This window comes from Taudactylus pleione, unplaced genomic scaffold, assembly GCF_031769625.1.
Source record: "Taudactylus pleione unplaced genomic scaffold, aTauple2 ptg000066l, whole genome shotgun sequence".
NCBI classification, from domain to species: domain Eukaryota; kingdom Metazoa; phylum Chordata; class Amphibia; order Anura; family Myobatrachidae; genus Taudactylus; species Taudactylus pleione.
This window is the reverse complement of record NW_028284468.1, coordinates 4,914,273-4,934,098: the sequence shown is the minus strand read 5'-3', so window position 1 is coordinate 4,934,098 and position 19,826 is coordinate 4,914,273. Positions and strand designations below refer to the sequence as shown.

The 19,826-nt window shown below is 43.9% G+C and overlaps 1 protein-coding gene across 6 annotated transcripts in view; it reads left to right on the top strand.

The window, feature by feature from the left end:
- Positions 1 to 16,991, top strand: part of AGFG1 (ArfGAP with FG repeats 1) — a 67,488-nt gene extending 50,497 nt beyond the window's left edge. For all 6 annotated transcript variants that reach the window (XM_088466529.1, XM_088466526.1, XM_088466521.1 and 3 more), the window contains 7 exons: positions 74 to 152; positions 2,757 to 2,833; positions 3,096 to 3,179; positions 4,087 to 4,188; positions 10,677 to 10,844; positions 10,986 to 11,077; positions 16,222 to 16,991. In XM_088466529.1, the coding sequence (XP_088322655.1) occupies positions 74 to 152; positions 2,757 to 2,833; positions 3,096 to 3,179; positions 4,087 to 4,188; positions 10,677 to 10,844; positions 10,986 to 11,077; positions 16,222 to 16,281 (662 nt within the window). In that variant the 3' untranslated portion in view covers positions 16,282 to 16,991. The remainder of the gene's footprint in view (positions 1 to 73; positions 153 to 2,756; positions 2,834 to 3,095; positions 3,180 to 4,086; positions 4,189 to 10,676; positions 10,845 to 10,985; positions 11,078 to 16,221) is intronic.
- Positions 16,992 to 19,826: the final 2,835 nt, after the last annotated feature.

The following is a 19,826-nucleotide window of genomic DNA, read 5'->3' as shown; positions in this document are numbered from 1 at the left end:
ACTTTTTGTTCACCATTACAGTATATTATTCAAGTGCATCCAATGGTATCTTACACAGCTTATGTTTTCCTAGGTGGCAGTGGTCAAGCCAGCAGCTATAACAAAGCATCAGTTTCTGCCACATTAGGCCCAGTTCCAGCCCCAACAGACAAGTATGTATGTTAGATAAATGTACCTGTCCTCATTGTCTGTCCTTGTTTTGTGGCAGAAGATAAGAGACTATGGGGTCTCAGAAAAAAGGGATTTGCCCTCCAGCACACTGTAGCAAAGTCAACAAAAAATAATTAAATCCTACATGATAATAGAGATTCAGAGGTATTAGTTACATACATTTGCAAATATATGAATAAGCGCCAGGCCAATCGTCAAGGCTCCCCTATACTGGCATCCCTAACATTAAGGGGTTACGCCAGTATAGAGGAGCCTTGACTATTGGCCTCGCGCTTATTCATATATTTGCAAATGTATGTAACTAATACCTCTGAATCTCTATTATCATGTAGGATTTAATTATTTTTGTTGACTTTGCTACAGTGTGCTGATGGGCAAATCCCTTTTTTCTGTGTTCAGTGTAAACTACGCCCTTTACAAGCACCTGTGCTATGTCATTAAGCTGATATGAGCAACCACCATATTTTTTGTTTGCAGACTATGTGGTCTATTTGTGATGCCCAGAATAATGTATCTGGTAATAAACACTCAGTATTGCTACCTATGACAGTGACACTGACTGTTATACGCTGCAATTTATTGGTTTAAGCTCACCCACTGGGCTAGGACCAGCACATAAGGTAGCTCCTTGCAATGTAGGTACTAGTTTCATCACAATAATCAGTTTTACTGTCCTGCTGAATCTGTTCCTCAACAGCACTTTGCAAATGTCCTATTGCTGTAAACAAAAATATATAGAGAGAGTATTAGTGTTCACTCTAGCTCCGGCGCGATACAGGGCGCCGGAGCTAGAGAGGGCACGTCATTGCGCGTGCGACCGAGAAGGGGGCGTGATCATTGGAAAGGGCGTGTCTAAGACGCGTCCCCTTTTCGTCACTCTTGGGGGCGTGCCCGGCACTTACGGACACGCCGGGCAGCCCCCAAGCCCTAAGGACAGTGAGAATAGATGCCGTGGGGAATGCGCCCGGCGTCTATTCTCCGGGGGTGACCGGGTCACTGCACATTTCTTCACCCGCGGGACACTGCGACCTGCGGGTGAAGACTGCTCCCGCAGGCTGTTAGGGCAGGGCGCTTTTTGCCTTCCAGAAGGAGGGCAGGGCGCCGCGCCCCACTAAAACAGCCTAGCGGGAACGCTGGAGTATTATATAAGGTACAGGCATTATCTGGTAAACTAAACGTGTTTTGTTGTCGTCTCTCTCTCTCTCTCGGGACCTTCGTTTCTGCCTTGCCCCTGTCCTCTATTCTCTCTCTTGAGGCCTTTCCTCTCTGCTCTGTCACCTTATTCTCTCTCTCTCTCATTATACAGGGTAAGTCAAAATTGTGTACCTGATTTCGATTGGGTTTTTTTACGCAAATTTAACATAAACACAATAAGTACTGATGAAAAGGAGAAGTCAACAAGTTTCTTTGAAACAAATGTTCAATGTGCCCTCTACCCATAGCACTGCACACATCGAAGCCGGTAATAATGTTCCTCCCAAACCCCCTGAGCATGTTGGGGTCACTGTTCTTCAGAGCTTGCAGCATCTGCAGAGAATAGGGTCTCATTTGTAAACTTTACCGCAGAACCCACCATACCATTTTATGCGGGATACGACGTTCTCGGCCTGCTCAGTAGGTGGATTTCTGAGGGCTCCTTGCGAAACTTGTTTGGAAACGCTTCACTGCTTTTTCCCCTATTAACGATTATCACTTGCAAATGCAGCCCGTGTCTGGAAATGATGATGACTTCCACTTCCGAATTGACCTGCTGCTGGGTTGGTGTCATCGTCCCCCAAAAATTTTGGCTGCAAATGCAGATGAACGCTCACGACGGACTTGTTTGAAAATAAAAAAAACTTTAATGCCTTATGCTCTCCGCTAGTTGCCATGTTCCTCAGGTGACTCCTGATGGACACTAGCAGAATCAACACTGAACTCACAGTGTGGAATTTGAACTTCTCATTACATTTTGTATAGCAAATCATAATCTGGAACATCATTGTGATTTGCCCTGTATAATGGTTCACAGAGAACTTAACATATGGCCGAAAACAAAAGGATAATTCAGGCAAATCTGATAACACTTAAATATGTAACACTAGCAGCCAACAAAGGAGGAGTCTGTTAATCCTCAAAACAAGTCAAAAACCAAAACAAGTGCCACTAGTTGTTTTAGGTCTTCCCATACCCCATTCTGTGGCATAATTATTGCTGAAATCCCCTTTTATACTAATTATGAGGTTCCGCTATTGCTACAATATTAGTCTTATGAGTTGATTTGCAAAGATTTTGTGTTTGAATTGACATGATGGTATATAAAGTTCTAGAACAAGAAATCTCTTTGCTATTTTTTAATTAATGCAGAGACATTTGTCACTAATTAAAAAAAACAAACAAACAAAAAGGCCCATTATAGCCTATCATAGTGTTGCTTTTAGATTGCTATTGTGTTACTGGTCATGGATGTTTGGTCTGGCTGTAACAGTTCCCTCTAATGAGGTAAAAAATATGTCCACTCAAGCTTTTCCCAATCATGTAAAAGTCTCTTCGTGTTATGTTTGCACCTTGTATTTCACAACTGAATAGCTACACCTCTCTTGCAGCAATGTTTTTGGAATGCCATCTAATGTCCCGTCAGCGCACACGCATCAGACTGTCTCAGTCGCAGGAACTTTTGGAGGTGAGTAAAGAGCTGTGACTTATTTGTTCAACTGTGTGTTTTGGATAGTTGTATGTGTCATGGTCCCCAATCATTCTGTAGAAGGCTTTGTCGCACAAGATCTTAGTTGTTCCCTTACTACAGCAACTTCAGCCTGGAATCCGTGACTACTATCGGGCATATTTTGCCAATGTGGTTTAGAAGAATGTTACATTGTGTAAAAGGTGTTGCCTGGCTGCTCACTGCTGGCACATTGTCATGTTACAACCTATATACATTTCAGGTCCTGCTTCCACAAACCCATTTGTCTCCGCTCCTGTTTTACCTGCTGTTAACCCTTTCCAGACAAATGGACGAGCGCCTCCAGGTATGGGTGCATTCTTTATATGAGTGTGTAAACGTCTACCATTTTTAGTTTTCCTATTTCTCGTGTTAGGATGTCAGCTAATATTGTTTTCTAACTTGTTTATTCTGTCCCAAAACTGAATGTTAAGTACCAGGTCTAGTTCAGAAGGTTATAATATGTACGGAACACTACTTAACTGCGGCCTAGCGTACTGACTATCCACTGTGTCCTCCAGGGACACTTGCTGTCACATACCTCTCTCCTACTTGCACTCTTAAAAGGGACAGCTACTGTTGGCAGTGCCTCTGTCTTGTGACCTTCCCGTTTGTGAGGCTGCAAAGTTCACGGAGGAGAATCACCACCACCTAAGCTTGTCTGAGATAGGCGAACCTCAGTAGAAGTGAGGGTCACAGTGTTGGAACGCTAATCATTACCAGATCCGCTGATTAATGGAAAATTGGATGACAGTTGAAGAATATTTAAAATTGTAATTAAATTTTTTACATTTTGAGTTTTTATAGAATGTGCAGTAGCAAGCCATTTATATAGGTAGCTTCTAGTGTCCATGAACATGTTTCACTTTTTACTAGGGGAGGTCAAAATTCATGATACTGACCCCCATTTTTAGTTTTACGTTACTTACACAGTGCTGCTAATGTAATATTTTCATTTGTTCAGCCATTATTTTCTGAGCCCCATTCAATACTGTCATTTAAAAGCTGGTTTGAACTTTATATTACACCAGTTTTTGGGGATCTTACATAAAAGTTGAGTTACCGGCTCTAATTTATCTAATGGTTGACTTTGAGTTGAAAGTTAAGTACGTGCAGAATCACTATGGCCTGGAGTTTTAGGCATTGTGATTCAGTGTCAGGCATGCCTGCTCTATAGTATATTAGTGACTGTATGAAGTTTTCTTCCCAATCAGGAATCCGAGATGGTCACACCACAGAGATGGAGTATCAGAGTGCCCCATTCCACCCATTCCACCAGGCCAGACTACCGACAGCCGCAGGAGCAATGGATGTCTGTGAGTAGCTTGTGCCTAACTTTGTCTTTTTAGACTGCTGATAGTGTCTCAGTGTGTTTGTGTAAGTGGCTACTAAAGAATTTTCAACCTGTTTGTTCTTGTTTTATTATTTAGTGCAGAGTTTCCCAAACTGTCCTCATGCACCACAAACCACCCCTTCAGACAGTCCAGGTTTTAAGGATATACACATTTGAGCACAGATAATTAGAACTTAAGTCATTTTGATTTAACAATCCTTGCTCAAGCATGGATATCCTTACAACCTGGGCTGTTAGGTGGGCCATTGGGAGAGAGTTTGGGAAGCACTGACCTACTACAACTAGTAATATTTAAAGGGTAATGTTACACTATATTTTGATGGGATTGGATAATGTACCAATGGATTTAGTACAGTACCATTTATTTCCTTCTCATTCGCTTATTTTTATTATTACAATTATAAACAATGTAGTGCTGTGAGGATACAGGGTTTATGTGTGCCTTACCGTCTTGACATAGGCATTTATAGCAGCATGGTAGCTCGTGGGTACCCACAACACACCGGAAAGACACAATAGCGAAGGTACATTCATACCTTCATTTTACATAAAGTAACCGTGTAAAAACAGCAACTGTAACTATGTAGAAAGAAATGCCAGCTGTATTAACACACCCGGAGAGCTCTCCACCTTGTCAATGAACCCTTCAGTACGGAGCCTGTAGTTATTGCCGATGTCATGCTTACCCGCTTGGATTGGGGAAGTATCGCTGGGAGATTCTGCTTCAGTGATGGTGATTTCCTGATTGCTGCCACATAGCCAACTCCCTACCTAGCATAGTAGGGAACAAGGCTCAGCTATCCCCCGTCCATGAGGCACACTAAGGGGGTCATTCAGACCCACTCGCGAGCGGCAGTACGCTCGCAAGTGGGTCGATGTTCCCCACTGCGCATGCGCACGACGGAGGGAGCTCCGTCGTGCGCATGCGCGAGACCCGACGAGCGAAGGACTTTCCTTCGCTCGGAGTGTCTCATCAAAGGGGGCGTGCTGTCGATGGTGACTGACAGCACGCCCCCTTTGGTGGGCAGGCCTGCCAGACGGAGGCGTTCCCAAGGGAACGCCTACCGTCTGAAGCCGGCCCCACTGACATCACTAGTGATGTCAGTGGGAGTGATTTTGGCTCTGATAGAGCTAAAATCACTCCTGGCCTTGCGGTTGAGAAACCCAACCGCAGGCTTTCACTCGCAGTTCCGATGGTCGCGATGGTCAAGACCATCGCGATCATCATTTTGCACGCTCGTATATGCTGTGGGTGGTGACCCACAGCTATACGAGCGTCCAGGAGGACGCTCCATTTTAATGGAGGTGGGCCCTGATTCAGAGGGAGCGCTCTGGTCAGAGCGTCTGGCTCTGAATCAGGGCCTAAGTCTGCAAGGTCCACAGAGTGCTCCCATTGGAACCATGGGGTGTAGCAGGAATTCAGGTCCTCCACAATTACCGCTCTTTCTGTATCACATTACCGCTATCTACTCCTGACATTCTCACTCAGCGAGACGCCATTGTCTTCCACACTGGATTTGGCAGAAGCCGCAGTTTGAACACCAATTCTCATTCGGAGCAATGTCCAAATCACACTTCAAGTTACCAGCCCTGGGGATGAAAAGGTCCTGTTTTGGGAACATGGATTGCGTCCTTTAAATATAAACTTAAACATTAACCATAATGGTCCATAAACACTCCCCTCACCAATCTGGCAGCAACAGAGACTACCTGTCTGCTGCTGTCATCCCTCAGACAATGGTTCCCTTTCAGTGTATAGGAGAAATATGCCATGCACCATGGGGATTCCAGTCCTCTCCAGTCCTGGTGATTGGGACAGAAGGGGGTTTTGAAAGGTGTAAACTGACTGGTAGATATTCTTTAAAAACACATTCACAATATAACTGATTGTATAACAGAGATACATCGGTATGCCGCTTTGAGTGTGACAAGTCATAATGCCAACCTGTTATTAAGGCATTTTAAAGCATTTTAACAGTGTCTGCTTTACAACCAAACGTGATGGTAAAGCACCATGCTTGAACTTGTAAAGCAGACACTGTTAAAATGCTTAAACTTGCATTATTAACAGGCCGGCAATACGGATTCGACCTGACACTGTTCCCTTTCTGAGTGTTGAAATTATGATCGTCAAACACTTATACTCCATCCGATACACTGATGATATACAATAACTGATGTTACATAGCCCAACTCTCTGCTCTGCACATACTATTACTTAGTTATCTTACAATGTTCTCATTATGTTATACATCGGCAATAGCTGGTTTTGCAGCTCCTCCTCTTTCCCGTTGTCCTGTACAGAGTCTTAGAAGTATGGAAAAGGCTGTACATTGTCTGTGTCCTACACTGTGCGAGATCAGATTCACAGGCTTGATCCAGGATGATGGACTCTCGTCTCATCACAAGTGCTGCCTACTCCACAGAGCTTTATCCGCAGAGCACTGCTGTCAATATAACATGATGTCCTTGGAGTAGCCAGATCTATAAAGGTGTAAAGTGCAGACATGGCAGACGAAGCACCCTTCATTTGCTTATAGCCTCCACACATGGATAATGTAACACTCTGTCACGCACATACATTTCCCTGTGCTAGGCACAATCATGCATGCACAATTTGGGGTTGACGTTCCTTTAACTCTGAAGGTGCATACACACTGTACGATGAAGGCAACGATCCAATCTCGTTAACGATCTCCCTCGAACTCTCCCCGGCAGCTCCAGGACACGATGTGTCACAAGATCTATCGTGCATGATCTAATGATTTGCATATCATTAGATCGTGAAAGATAGCAGACAGATGCTTGGACCAGTGCGATCCGTGATGCATGCATCTGCATGAAAAAAAAAAAATCAGACATAGATGCATCAGACGGATCAGTGAGAACCGTCTGTGCTTCTGTGTCAAAAAAAAAAAAGGAAAACAGTATCAAATTTTCTTTCTTTTAAAACGGCGTACCTCCCCCCCCAAAATAGGGCACAGCCAGCCCCGAGCTTTGGAGACCCAGTACTGATTGTGCTACATACAGGGGACATATGAGGTAGGGGTACCCTGTATTAAGCACATCCAGCACTGAGCTATTCAGAGCCAGCCCTGGTTGCCAAAATTCAGGGGACAAATGACGTACGGGTCCCCTGGATTTAACGCAACCAGCACTGAGCTCTGATCGGGTCCTGGTTATGGAAATATAGGGGATCCCCCCTGTATTTGCAATAACCAGCATCCAACTTTTTCTACCAGGAGGGGTAATGCCACAGCAAGGGGAACCCATTCACCTGGTTTCCCGGCCAATGCATTACCCCTGACCGCTAGTCAGCCCTGGCCGGGGATCCCTGGGGAGTTGGGGACCCCCCAATAAAAGGGGTCCAGGGCAACCCAGGCCTAGGCTGATAGCCCATGGCTAACCCCGGCACCCCTGGAGCGGTGGGTGCCGGGTTGTTTATGTAAAGTGTGGTGTGATTGATAGAAGTAAAAATATTATCTTTTGCAGAACTACTACAGGTCCCAGCAAGCCTCCCCCACATGCTGTTACTTGGAGAATCACAAGTACCAGCTTGCGGGGCATTACGGGCCCGCTGGTACCTGTAGTTCCACTGCAAAAAAAATTAATAAAAAAAAAAAACATAGAACACACATTGTGAAAGTAAACATTTATTAAAACATATACAGTACATGTACACTCACACTCACTATCTCACATACTCACCTATGTATCCCTATAGCTAATTTGCGTCCACTTGTCCAGTAGTAATCCATACTCCCCTCCTCCTATGCGTGGATCACTTCCTCTTCGTTCCATGTAGGCAAAATTCATAGGGCTTGGCAAAAAAAATTACAATTCGTGGTTACTTTCACGATTCTCACCATCATTTTTATACTTTTATATATATTTTTTTTTTAACACAGATGGATCTCACTGCTCTGTCTAGTGCATCTGTGTCTGATTCTTACACACACATGCATGCATCACGGATCTCCCTGATCTGTGCGTGCATCTATGTCAGCCATGACATCGTTCATCGTGCATACACACGGAACGATGTATGGGAATGACCAGCGGGAGCGCGTATTATAGTCCCTACACACGGAACGATGTGTGGCAAATCGTGAAAGACAGCTTGGTGATCTTTCTGCATGTTGAAGAGATCACTGACAATGACCAGCAGGAGCGCGTATTATAGTCCCTACACACGGTACTTTTTAAACGATATGTAGATCCAGTTGGTCGAAAATGGCAATATCGTTTTAAAAAAAAATCGTCCTGTGTGTAGGGGCCTTTAGAATGTTTTGTAATTAATTATGTGACCTGTTACAAGTAGAGATGTGCGGGTTCAGTTTTATTCGGTTCTTATCGCCAAATTATCTCAAATTCGAATTAGTTTGGATTTATCTCATTGGCTATCCAAAACACGTGACAGCCGGATAGCCAATATGATGCCGTTTTTGAGATCCGAACATATCCGAGTAAATCCAAATAAAACCAAACCGCACATCTCTAGTTACAAGTGAGATACTGTTGTCATAAAAAGTGCTAGAGTCTCGAGATGGAGCTAGGCAGGGTATGATACAACTCTTATGTCAACAGATGTGTGTCCCATAAGTAACTGCCCCCTTGCTGTCACACACAGGCCAGCTTGACCTGAGCTTATCCCTCTTCCTCTGTATCTCCCAGACTCGCCCTAATCAGTACCAAACTAGGCCCCTACATGCACAGTATTGGTGGCCATTTATAGCCGCTGTAGATGCACTTTTATATGGGAACAATATTTATAATTTGACTGGTAAATATAAAAGTATGGCTCTGGCCAATGTGACTACATTGCAGTATACCTGCAACCTGCGCCAAATGCATTACAGCTAAATCACTGGAGGTCGAGACCTGTTAATGTTCTGTGCTTCAGAAATGGGTAGATGGGGAACCATTCTGTTTGGAGGGCAGAGTGCTCCGATCACCAGGGTGCATTAGTCCCTATAGCAATTTATAACATACTTGCTAATTACTTTATGTACATTGCTTTCTGTTGAATGATCATGCAGATAATGTAGGCTTTGAGTTACCTTTGTGCATTTGACCTTATACTTCTGTGCTGGTCAGTGGAGGGTTATTAATTTGTTATACACTGTTTCAGTCTTATTTCGGAGGACACTTCAAACATTTCCCTACACAAACCAGATTACTAACGCAGGTGATAGTTGCATGACTTTAATAAGTATTTATGTATGCAGCTTTCTCCTTTATCTCATGGTTCTGTGTGGAAATTCTGTTTCTGTATCTCTGAGCATGTAACTGCCTTCTGTTGTAGATCAGTATTAGTGCACTGCAAGACGTTTATTAAGAGACCTGTTGCTGTATGGATTTGGTTATTGTGTGTGTGATCTACTGCAAAAGGAAAATCATAGCTAAATTCATTGTGCTCTTCGCCGAAAGAGTTTAACTGTACTTTATCTATAGTTTTCCTAAGGATGTTACTATCGCTTCCACATCTGTGCATGTATTACACTATATTTGTTTGCTTAGGTTGTATAATGATAGTTGTATATCTTTATACTTTAGCTTAGACTTTTGCTGCAGTCAACTAAAATCTCCCCAAAGCCACATTTTGTTAGGTCACCAATCTTTGGTGAGTAATTATGATTCGGTTGCATCAGGAGTATGTTGTATTCCTGGAAAATAGGCAGACGTATGTGATTCAGTCTGATCACCAAACGCTTGTGCTGCCCAGAACATACAGGTTCCCGGTGACTGCACTCAGAGATCTTGGTCCTCCAATTACTTTTTTCTGTCTGAACTGGTAAAAATGTGATAATTAATACAGATATTATTCTCCAGCGCTGACTAGGTGTCAGATATAGAAGTCTTTGCAACCGCAATACTACAAACACAGTAGTGTGATGCTGCAGTCCTCCTTACTCCAGTATATAAATAAGAGAATGCCCTTTCGCTCTGGGTATCATAGAGTCAGTAGTGGTGTACATCTTGTCAGCACTAGAGAAGGAATCTATTTGTCTTGAGGGGTATTTGGGAAGCCCCTATCACCTACTTGGCTGCAGACCTAGAAGTCTGCTCCCATTTTGGCACCAGCCGCTGACTATCGTTAAAATTGTGGTCATGCCAATTATGGCTGTTGGCATTTGCAGAAGCCCACGCATATAGTGATCTTTTAGTTTCATGAAACTTGTGCATGGCCCGACTTTAGGTAATTAGGCAACATTTACCTCAGCGGTTCCCCATAGTTGTTTTGCACACAAATGACTGTTTACAAACTAAAGCGAGTTATATTGCATCATTTCCAACATTGTTTTCCTGTAACCAATAGTTTCCAGCCTGTTGTAGGGACACAGAAATATTTGCTGCCACGTTATATGGGGTCACTGCTAGTGTAGGAATCTGCTCCTGTTTTGTGTACCACCTTATTACTTCGCGTATATTTCTTTTCCTCTGGCACAGCGTCTTTTGGCACAGCCTCTCTAAGCATGCCCGCAGGGTTCGGGACATCGGCATCATACAGTCTTCCTACCAGCTTTAGTGGCAGCTTCCATCAGCCTGCATTCCCCCCTCAGACGGCCTTCCCCCAACAGACTGCGTTCTCACAGCAGCCCAATGGTAATATACAAGGTACTGTATAGCCAACAAGTTGGTCTGTTTTAGGTTTTGCCCTTTTTAAAAGTTATTTTTTTTTTTAAATGGTTTTCAAGGAGATTTTGTGACTTAAATCTCATTTATTAATGTATCTTTTTTCTTTTTCTTCTTTTGAAGGAGCTGGTTTTGGTGTGTTTGCTCCGGGGAAGTCAGTGGTTACTCCATTTGGGCAGGTTGCAGCTCCTGCCGTCTCTAGCAATCCATTCATGGTGAGTAACTGCATGAGTGACCACACATACCATGATATTTAAGTCTTCTAAAGCTGGGCCATACACTGTGCGATATGCACCGTGCGACGCAACAGGGGATCCAACGTCCAACATATCGGGCGTTCCCACCCACTGAGATCGGGTGGCCGACCACCCGATATGCCGGCTCCCCCCACTCGCATAGTGCTGCATGGGATCGCACATCTGATCGACTGAACCTGCAGTAAGATCTGGGGGTGTGATGTACGACCCCACGGGTGCGCGCACTTTCCGATATCATGCCCAAACACTGTACGATAGAGTAGCCAAATCGTACCAATCCGTCGGATCGGCTGATTTATCGCACCGTGTATGGGCACATTAAGTGTATGGGGTGGTTTGCACTTGGATCTGACGTGTTACCATCGTGCCACCAATTTGGAAATTGTCTCTCAAGTTCTAAAGGCTGAAGGAATAACTGACTAAGCACAATCTCAGGCATCTGTGCTAATTATTATCAGTCTAAAGTATAGATCTATATTTAGCCCACAGCCTGTCAAATTATACTGTGAATAATGCTCAAAGCCCAGAATACATATTCAGAAATCATTTCTATAGAGAATAAATGTGGCATTGGAGAATGGGGTCCTTTACCTAATTTTATATATTATATATAAATAAACGACTGGGGGTTTGGAGACCTGTTTTCACAATAACCTTAATGCTTAATTTTCATTAATTGTTGGTTTTAATATTTTGCTGCGTCGATAATGTATTACGGATACAGGGGAGACCTTACAGTGCATATAAGTAATGCATACCTAATAATGCATACCTAATAACATTTCTAATTGAATAAATACAAGTAATTTATGGCTGCCCTTTTTTGGAATACTGGTTTTGGATTCTTTTTCCCTTTCCTCCTTTTCTTTGGTACGTACACAAGATAAACTTTGTTAGAAAACAGAACAAGGGACAACTTGTAGTAAGTGGAAGGAGTTGTATTGGTAACTGGCATAGTTGCTGCACTGTATTCCTTTGCTGACCATCAGATTCATGTGTTTCCTTTGTTTTGTGAACATGAGTGTAAAATGCTGCACTTTAAGGTGTTCCAATGGGTTTACCTTTCCGCTTTCTTAAGCTACAAAGTATGATGGAATTTCTCATCAGTTCACCACCACAACCAGCAGGAAAAGAAAAGCCGCACATTAAGATGTGTCCACCTAAATCCATCCTTAATACGCCATGCTATATGTCTGGCGTGAGTGAGCCATCAGGTCCTGTGCAGCTCTGCTAGTGTTAGGTGTCTTTTTTTTTTTCTTTTGCCAAAATGCGTCTTAGGGCCGTATTCAATTTGAGGGGTTAAGTCCGGATTCGTGGTAATTTACCGCCGATGACGTCGTCATCGCCTGTTTTAGTTTTCCTCCGTATTCAATTTGAAAGACTTTCCGCCTAGGCGTTAAGTCAATGCAATGTAATAGGCGGTAAAGTATCGCCTATGAATGGCAGGCGTTAAAAAGTGCAGAATTGGGGTTTTGGGGTGCAACATTTCGGGAATCCCCGTGCAGCCTTCAGACAGTCCCCCAAAGGTAATCTGTGTCAAAAAAATGTAAGGGCACCCCAAAAGTTGACTTTGAAAAAAAAAAAAAGTTGGGGTACAAACTTAAAAAATAGCGAACTTGACTTTGGGGGGGGTCCCCAAGTATGCTCCAAGTGTTTTTTTTTTTATTGCAGGTATTTGCGGCAGGTGGGTTTTTCACAATTTTTTTTAAGTCACTTTAGCAACTTTAAAATATGCTGAACCCCATTTTCAAGTAACCCAAATTTGATGGCCATAGTTGTTTTGCCCTAAAAAAAACCTTCTAAATGCTCTTCTGCATCACCTTATTCAAAGACGCATTTATGCACCTGCCGCGGCTATTAGAAACCCCGACTTCCTTCAGTAGTTAAAAATGGGGGTACCCATAGTGATCCCCCATATCTACACATCTTTAGGGGGGTCCCTAGAATATTTTCTGAAAATTCACGTTTTTTTTGAACCTGAAAAAAAAAGTACAAAAAATTTACCAACAAAAATTACATAAGGTCCCCCCCCAAAAGCCAAACCAGCCCCAGGCTTGCCAGCCAGTGGTGGTTTCTAAAAATACGGGGAACAAAATGTATAGGGTTCCACCGTATTTTAGAAACCAACACCAGGCTGCAGAGACTAGTGCTGGTTTTAAATATAGGGGGCAAAAAAGACGTGGGGTACCCCCTATATTTAAGACCAGCACCAGACCCAACCGACCGGGGTGTAATACCACAGCCCGGAGACCCAATCACCAGGACTCAAGGTCCAAAGCATTACACCCCAAGTCGGTCAGCGCAAGCCGGTGATCTCGGGGGAGTCGGGGACCCCCCAAAAAAGGGTCCCCCCTCTCCCGAGCACCACAGGCTTACACTGAAGCCCGAGGCTCTTCCCCCTACCCCTTGCTTGGTGGTTATGGGGGGGCCAAATAATGTAAGACTATTGTACTTTACAGTGGAACTGCAAGTGCCAGAATGCCTGCCATTTTGCACTTGTGGAACTACAAGTGCCAGCAGACATGCGGCACCTGTAATTTCACTGTAAAATAAATAGTTAAAAAAAGACAAAGCACACACACCATGACAGCATAACTATTACACACACCTACCCATTCACACATACTTACCTATACCAGATGAATCTGTCCCCTTCTCCAGTAGAACATCCTTAAAACATGGCCCTGGAAGATTTCATACTCGCCTATATTCTTGCGCTGGTCTCCGCAGCATTCCCGGGACTTGGCAACACCAAAAAGCGCGTTTACCCGATCCACGTACTAGCTATGAGTATGTGTGTTGCCACACATACTCATAGCTCCCGAATTCCAGCTGACTGCACATCCACGGAGCTGGCAGTCCCGAGAGCCAATCAGTGAAAAATGGCAGGCATGCTGGCACGTGTAGTTCCACTGTAAAGTACAATAGTGTTACATTAACATTATTTTGCCCCCTATACCCACCGCTCCAGGGGTATGGGGATGAGCCCCAGGCTTCAGCGTAAGCCTGTGGTGCTTGGGAGAGGGGGGACCCTTTTTTGGGGGTCCCCGACTCCCCCGAGATCACCGGCTTGCGCTGACCGACTTGGGGTGTAATGCTTTGGACCTGGAGTCCCGGTGATTGGGTCTCCGGGCTGTGGCATTACACCCTAGTCGGTTGGGTCTTGTGCTGGTCTTAAATATAGAGGGATCCCCACTTTTTTTTTCCCCCTATATTTAAAACCAGAACTAGTCCCTGCAGCATGGTGTTGGTTTCTAACATACGGTGGAACCCTACATATTTTGTTCCCCGTATTTTTAGAAACAACCACTGGCTGCCAAGCCTGGGGCTGGTTTGGCATTTGGGGGGGGACCCTAAGTCATTTTTTATTTTATTTTTTTCAACTTGTATTCCGTTTTTTTTATAGGTACAACACTACAGGAATTTTGGGGAAATATTCCAGGGATCCTCCTAAAGATGTGTAGACATGGGGGATCACTATGGGTACCCCCATTTTTATCTCCTGAAGGAAGTCGGGATTTCTAATAGCCGCTGCAGGAAAAAAAGCTATTTAAAAACCCGACTTTCTTTTGCAGGCAAAAACAGGGCTACTCATAGTGATCCCCCATGTCAGGACATCTTTGGGGGGGTCCCAGGCATAAATGGGGTCAAGGGTTATTTTTAAAAAACAGGGATAATTTTTTAATGAACTATAGCAAGTTAAATAAAGTTTAGATTTGAGGTTTAGGGGTGCAGGCTTATAAAAAAAATAGCCTGTGCTTTTGGGAATGCCCCCTTTAAAACGAAATGTTCCAAAAAAAATAAAAAAAAATAAAAATCGGGACACCTCCCAAAAAAAATAAAAAAATTTTGGGGTGACAAAAAAAAATTGTCAAGCGAAAAGCCAAACTAACTAAATTAATACTGGTGGGGTCCCCAAGTATGTGGCAGGTGTGTTTTTTTTTTTTTTTTTTTACTGCGCAGAGTTGCGGCAGGTGTATTTTTTTCAGAATTTATACAATTACCTTTAGGGACTTAAAAATATGCTAGTACCCATTTTCATGTACCCCAAATTTGATGGGACCACTTTTAAAAAACTAAAAAAAATAAATAAATGCTCTTCTGCATCCCTTCATCAAAGTCCAAGTATCGCCGGGTGCCGTTTTCGCCTACTTTCAAATTGAATACGGGGATACGCGGGCACGCGCGCGATACTTTAACGCCTACAAAACAGGCGAAGCCAGCGGAAAGTCCGAGCCGCCTTAAATTAACGCGGCTCGGCTCAGATTGAATATGGGCCTTAGTCGCAATGTGATGTGACTGAGAAGCACCAGATAACTGTGCTGATTAATTTGACTAATAATATACAGCAAGATTGAAGGTAAACAACAACTGTTACTTTGCAGCTTTGTGACCATATCCTCAATATTTCAGCTGATGGCTACAGATACTTCAGTTGGGTCAAACAGCCCCTCTCGGTGTGCCAGGTCCCGTCAGACTCTGCTAGCCCCAGACGTCTTTTTAACATCTATTTTGACGGAAATATGTCTGTCACGATGCGATGCAACTAGGATGCATCAGGAGACTCTGCTGATTCATTTGATATGTGACACTTGTATATCTGTGGGCACCTGAGTCTGTAAACGGAAGTTGGTGTGCAAAAAAGCTGCGGCCGTTGCATCGTAGCACTTCACATGCTGATTCAGAGACTCAGTCGCACACACAGCTGTCGATAGCGATAACTGCAGCGGGCGGAACGGTCAGGCGAGCTGACCGTTCATACATTGCCCAGCACATTGGCACTGCTATCTTGTAGATAGCAGCTACGATAATGACGGGCGGATAGCGCCCTTGTCATTAACCGCTAAGCCCCCCAATTTACCGCCAAGCCCCCCAGTCATACATGGGGGAGAAGAACTATCAGCGAACACATTGGCCACCCAGAGTGCATGCACATAAGACTCCAAAGTATAATACTGCACAACAACAAAGGTATAGGATTGAAGTATAAACTCCATTTATCAAATATTTCATAGATGTCCTGCATTAATACCTGCCATGTGAAACCGATCATTTCTCGTTTCCTCTAGTACTGCAATTATACTGTTTTTCTTTTCTTGCAGGCCGGGGCACCTTCTGGGCAGTTTCCAGCAGGAAGTTCATCAACGAACCCTTTCTTATAGCCTTAGACTAACACAGGAGCTTACCAGGCATCACCGTACATGTACTGCCTCTTGCACTGTTTGTCTTGTTTGTTTAACCAGCGTAAGCTTTAAACACAGGGAGTTCTTTTGGAGCCTGCAATTATATTTTTTTTTTTGTATTTAAACAAAAAAAGGAACAAAAACAAGGTAATATGTGCAATTGGAAGCCTTTTTTTTTTTTTTTTTATTTCATTCAACCCCCTTGGATTCCTAGAGATGTGTTAGCAGAATATTGCAGTGCAGTGTGTTGGCTAACATTTTGGGCACCAAGGGGGAACTGAAGGTATATTAAATTTGGTAAGTTATTGCAGATTCCATATTCATTTATGCTGCAGTACTGTATATATATATTTTTCTTAGGGACTAGGTAATTCATATCAGTATTTCTAACTCATAACACTTTATGCTATGTGGGAGAGCAGGAACTTAGCGGCTCGAAGTGTCCGCCCTGCTCAAAACATTGTAATCATTTTATCAATTTGGCTTGGAAATTAAGTGTTAAATGAGAAACTATGTATACATTTTATTCATTACAATGAAGAAACCCACAGACTTATTTTGCCCAATAAAGCTAGCCATTTCCATAGGCCTAAAATATCCATCCTGAACACTTATGTCTGCATAATAAATCTAATAATGTTTTGCTACCGTTTGCAGGTGAACAATATTAAAATATTAGAAAAACGGCAGTTGTGTGGCTTTGTTTGTGACCTGATTTTCCTACTTAAGTGTTTAATACAGAAATCCACAACACACTGCAAAGGGCCAGCAAATGAGATTCTCACCCTACATAATAATAGCAATGCAGAGATCTCCGTTATATATAGTAAGCCACCAAGCCACATCAAGGCGTCTCTTTTGGTGGTCCTAACTCTACATGATAATAGCACCCACTGTTGGTCATGCATTTATGTATTTTCTTTTGCTACATGATAATAGCACATACATCTACAGTTTTCTAAATTGAGAGCTAACTTACCTGGAGGCACCCCAGTATGGCACTACAAGGATCAGCATACCCTCTGACTACTGGTCTCATACCTGCCTCTCAGTTTAGTAATACACTGAATGGCAGTTGCTCAATTCAATTTATTGGTCCATCATAGGTGCTTGTAAGGAAGGGGCTAACCTAGCAGTGTTTTGGGGAACTCTCTGTTCTTTCTTGTCTAGATTAGCTTCTTCTTTAAGGGACCCATACATCAGCGCTGCAATTCCCCGACATCGATCCGATCGGCAACCAAAACCGCTTATCTGTCAGGAAATTTGGGAAATGCATGTTAAACTTCCCCCACTCGCAGATCCCAATAATTTTTTTGGTAGGGATCGACAAATTGAGAAATCCAACATGTTGTAATTCTCCGATGCCACGACCCGGTGGTCAGGGGATTGGGGAATTGTGGCAATCAGTCGCATATGTATGGACAATAAATTGATTTGTGCAACTGCCACTCTGTGTGTTATTGAAGTGTTTAATGCATGTAGGACTAATACAGTTTCTTTTTCTGTATGTAAACTAAGTTTTCAAACAATATTTCAACAATAAATATAATGGGGAAAGAGGAAAAAAAAAAGACGGAGCCTACACCATCAGCCCCAATGTCTCTCTAATACCCCTTTTACACCGACCTAAAAATCCTAGTTGGATGCGCATCAACCCGTGATTTTTGTCAGTGTAGATGGATCCATCCGGGTCCAGGGATCCAACTCTGGTAGTTTACAGGATTGAACACTGGTCGTTCCCGTGTTACCCTGCAGTGTAAACGTCACGATCCGGATTGTGCCACATGCCACCCTATTTGCCGGGCTTCGGTGGCGCTTGGAGATGACCTCTCCAAGCGACCACTGCACCAGGGGTGGGCCGACCAGCACAGAGCACTGCACCTCCCTGCCTCTGGACTGCTGCGGAGTGAGGTAAGAGGGTTGCGGAGGGGAAGAAGCGCTTCTCACCTGCACCGGAAGAATGTATGAATGGCGCAGCGGTGTAAAAGGGGTTTGTCCTGGGTCAGATCCGGATTGGAATAGTGTTCCAAATCCCGGGTCAGACCCGGGACTTCGGTGTAAAAGAGGTATAAATATGTAAAAGTATAAAAATTTTAATTTTGTGTGGAAAATAGAAATATAGTTTTAACACTCAGAATTTATGGCTGACCGTGTGGCCAGCTGGTGGCTGGTCATTACCATGCTGTCACAATGATGGGCCTATTTTTATTTGGAGGCCTGGAGCTGTAGCTCCACCCACCCCATTGATAATCTAACCCTAGACCTAAAATCACTACAATGTAAAAGTAAATGGATTTTTGGTAGTCCTGAAAAAATTGCCCTAAATCCCAAAGAATAGCTGTCAGTGTATTATCTAGTAGATGGTGCTGTAGTTCTATATTTGTGCATATTCTATTTCAAAAAGTATTTTTGTTAATGTTATTGGAAAGAACAAAAGTCCTCATGACGCTGGTGTTATAGAGGCAGAGCAAATAAAAAAAAAAAATGGAAATAAATAAACACTAACCATATTAAATGAATGATTTGGGGTTTGGATTCCAGAAAAATAAAATACAAAACAGGGTCTTGGCTGTCTGTCCTGCTACATTTGTACATGGGAACTGGTAGATTGCAGCTACACAGCGCTACGATCACCCCAATCGCTCCCCCTGGATCTGGCATTGCTGCAGGCACAGCTGCTCTGAAAACCAGCAGTTCCTGTGATCCCGAACACTGCTACCCCCATGCCAGCTGACTGCATGCATGACCTAAGTTCACGCTGACGCACAGCCACAGGACACACAGTGCGGAGGGATCCACTCAGATCCCTCTTCTCAACCACGGACCTCACTCCCATAGGAGTTTTCGGACTTTGCTGAATACTAGCTGGCCCCATTGGGCTCTTAATAATGACTGATAATGAATACACCCCTTAAGAAACACCGATCACGTTTCACAGATATCACACAATTCTAGTCAGTGGCTAGTGATGGACCCAGGTTCAAAAATCTCTCCCTCACCCCCCCTCTCTCTCCCTCCCCCTCCCTCTCCCTCACCACTGCCGCCTCTACTGTCGACTACGGGCCGCTTAATAATAGATCACAGTAGCCACAGTAACGTTTTACTAGAGAGACTATGGGCCTGATTTAGAGATGTAACGGTTCATGCAGTCTCGCTCACAGTCCTCCCTAGCCGCAGTATGATTGACACGCGGCGTTTGAGTGGGGGAGTGGCTGGCCACTGTTCCTGGAAACCGGGCCGTAATGCCCTTTTTTCCATGAGGGACAAGGCCAGGGTCTTCGTCGGGGAACGCAGAATTTTGCTGGCTTCACATGTGACCAGGCTATGGCCAATGGAGAGACCATCGGTAGTGACAGTTGTGATGGTTATCTAAACGGGCGCAGAAAGGGTGGGAGCAGGTACTAATTACCTGGGCTTGTTGGAGGGGCCCGGCAGGGGCACACGTCCGATGCCCGCCACCCCTTCCCTCTTACCCGTCAGCAGTCCCGTCGTCGTCCCCCGCCACCGCGTCCCGTGATTAGGCT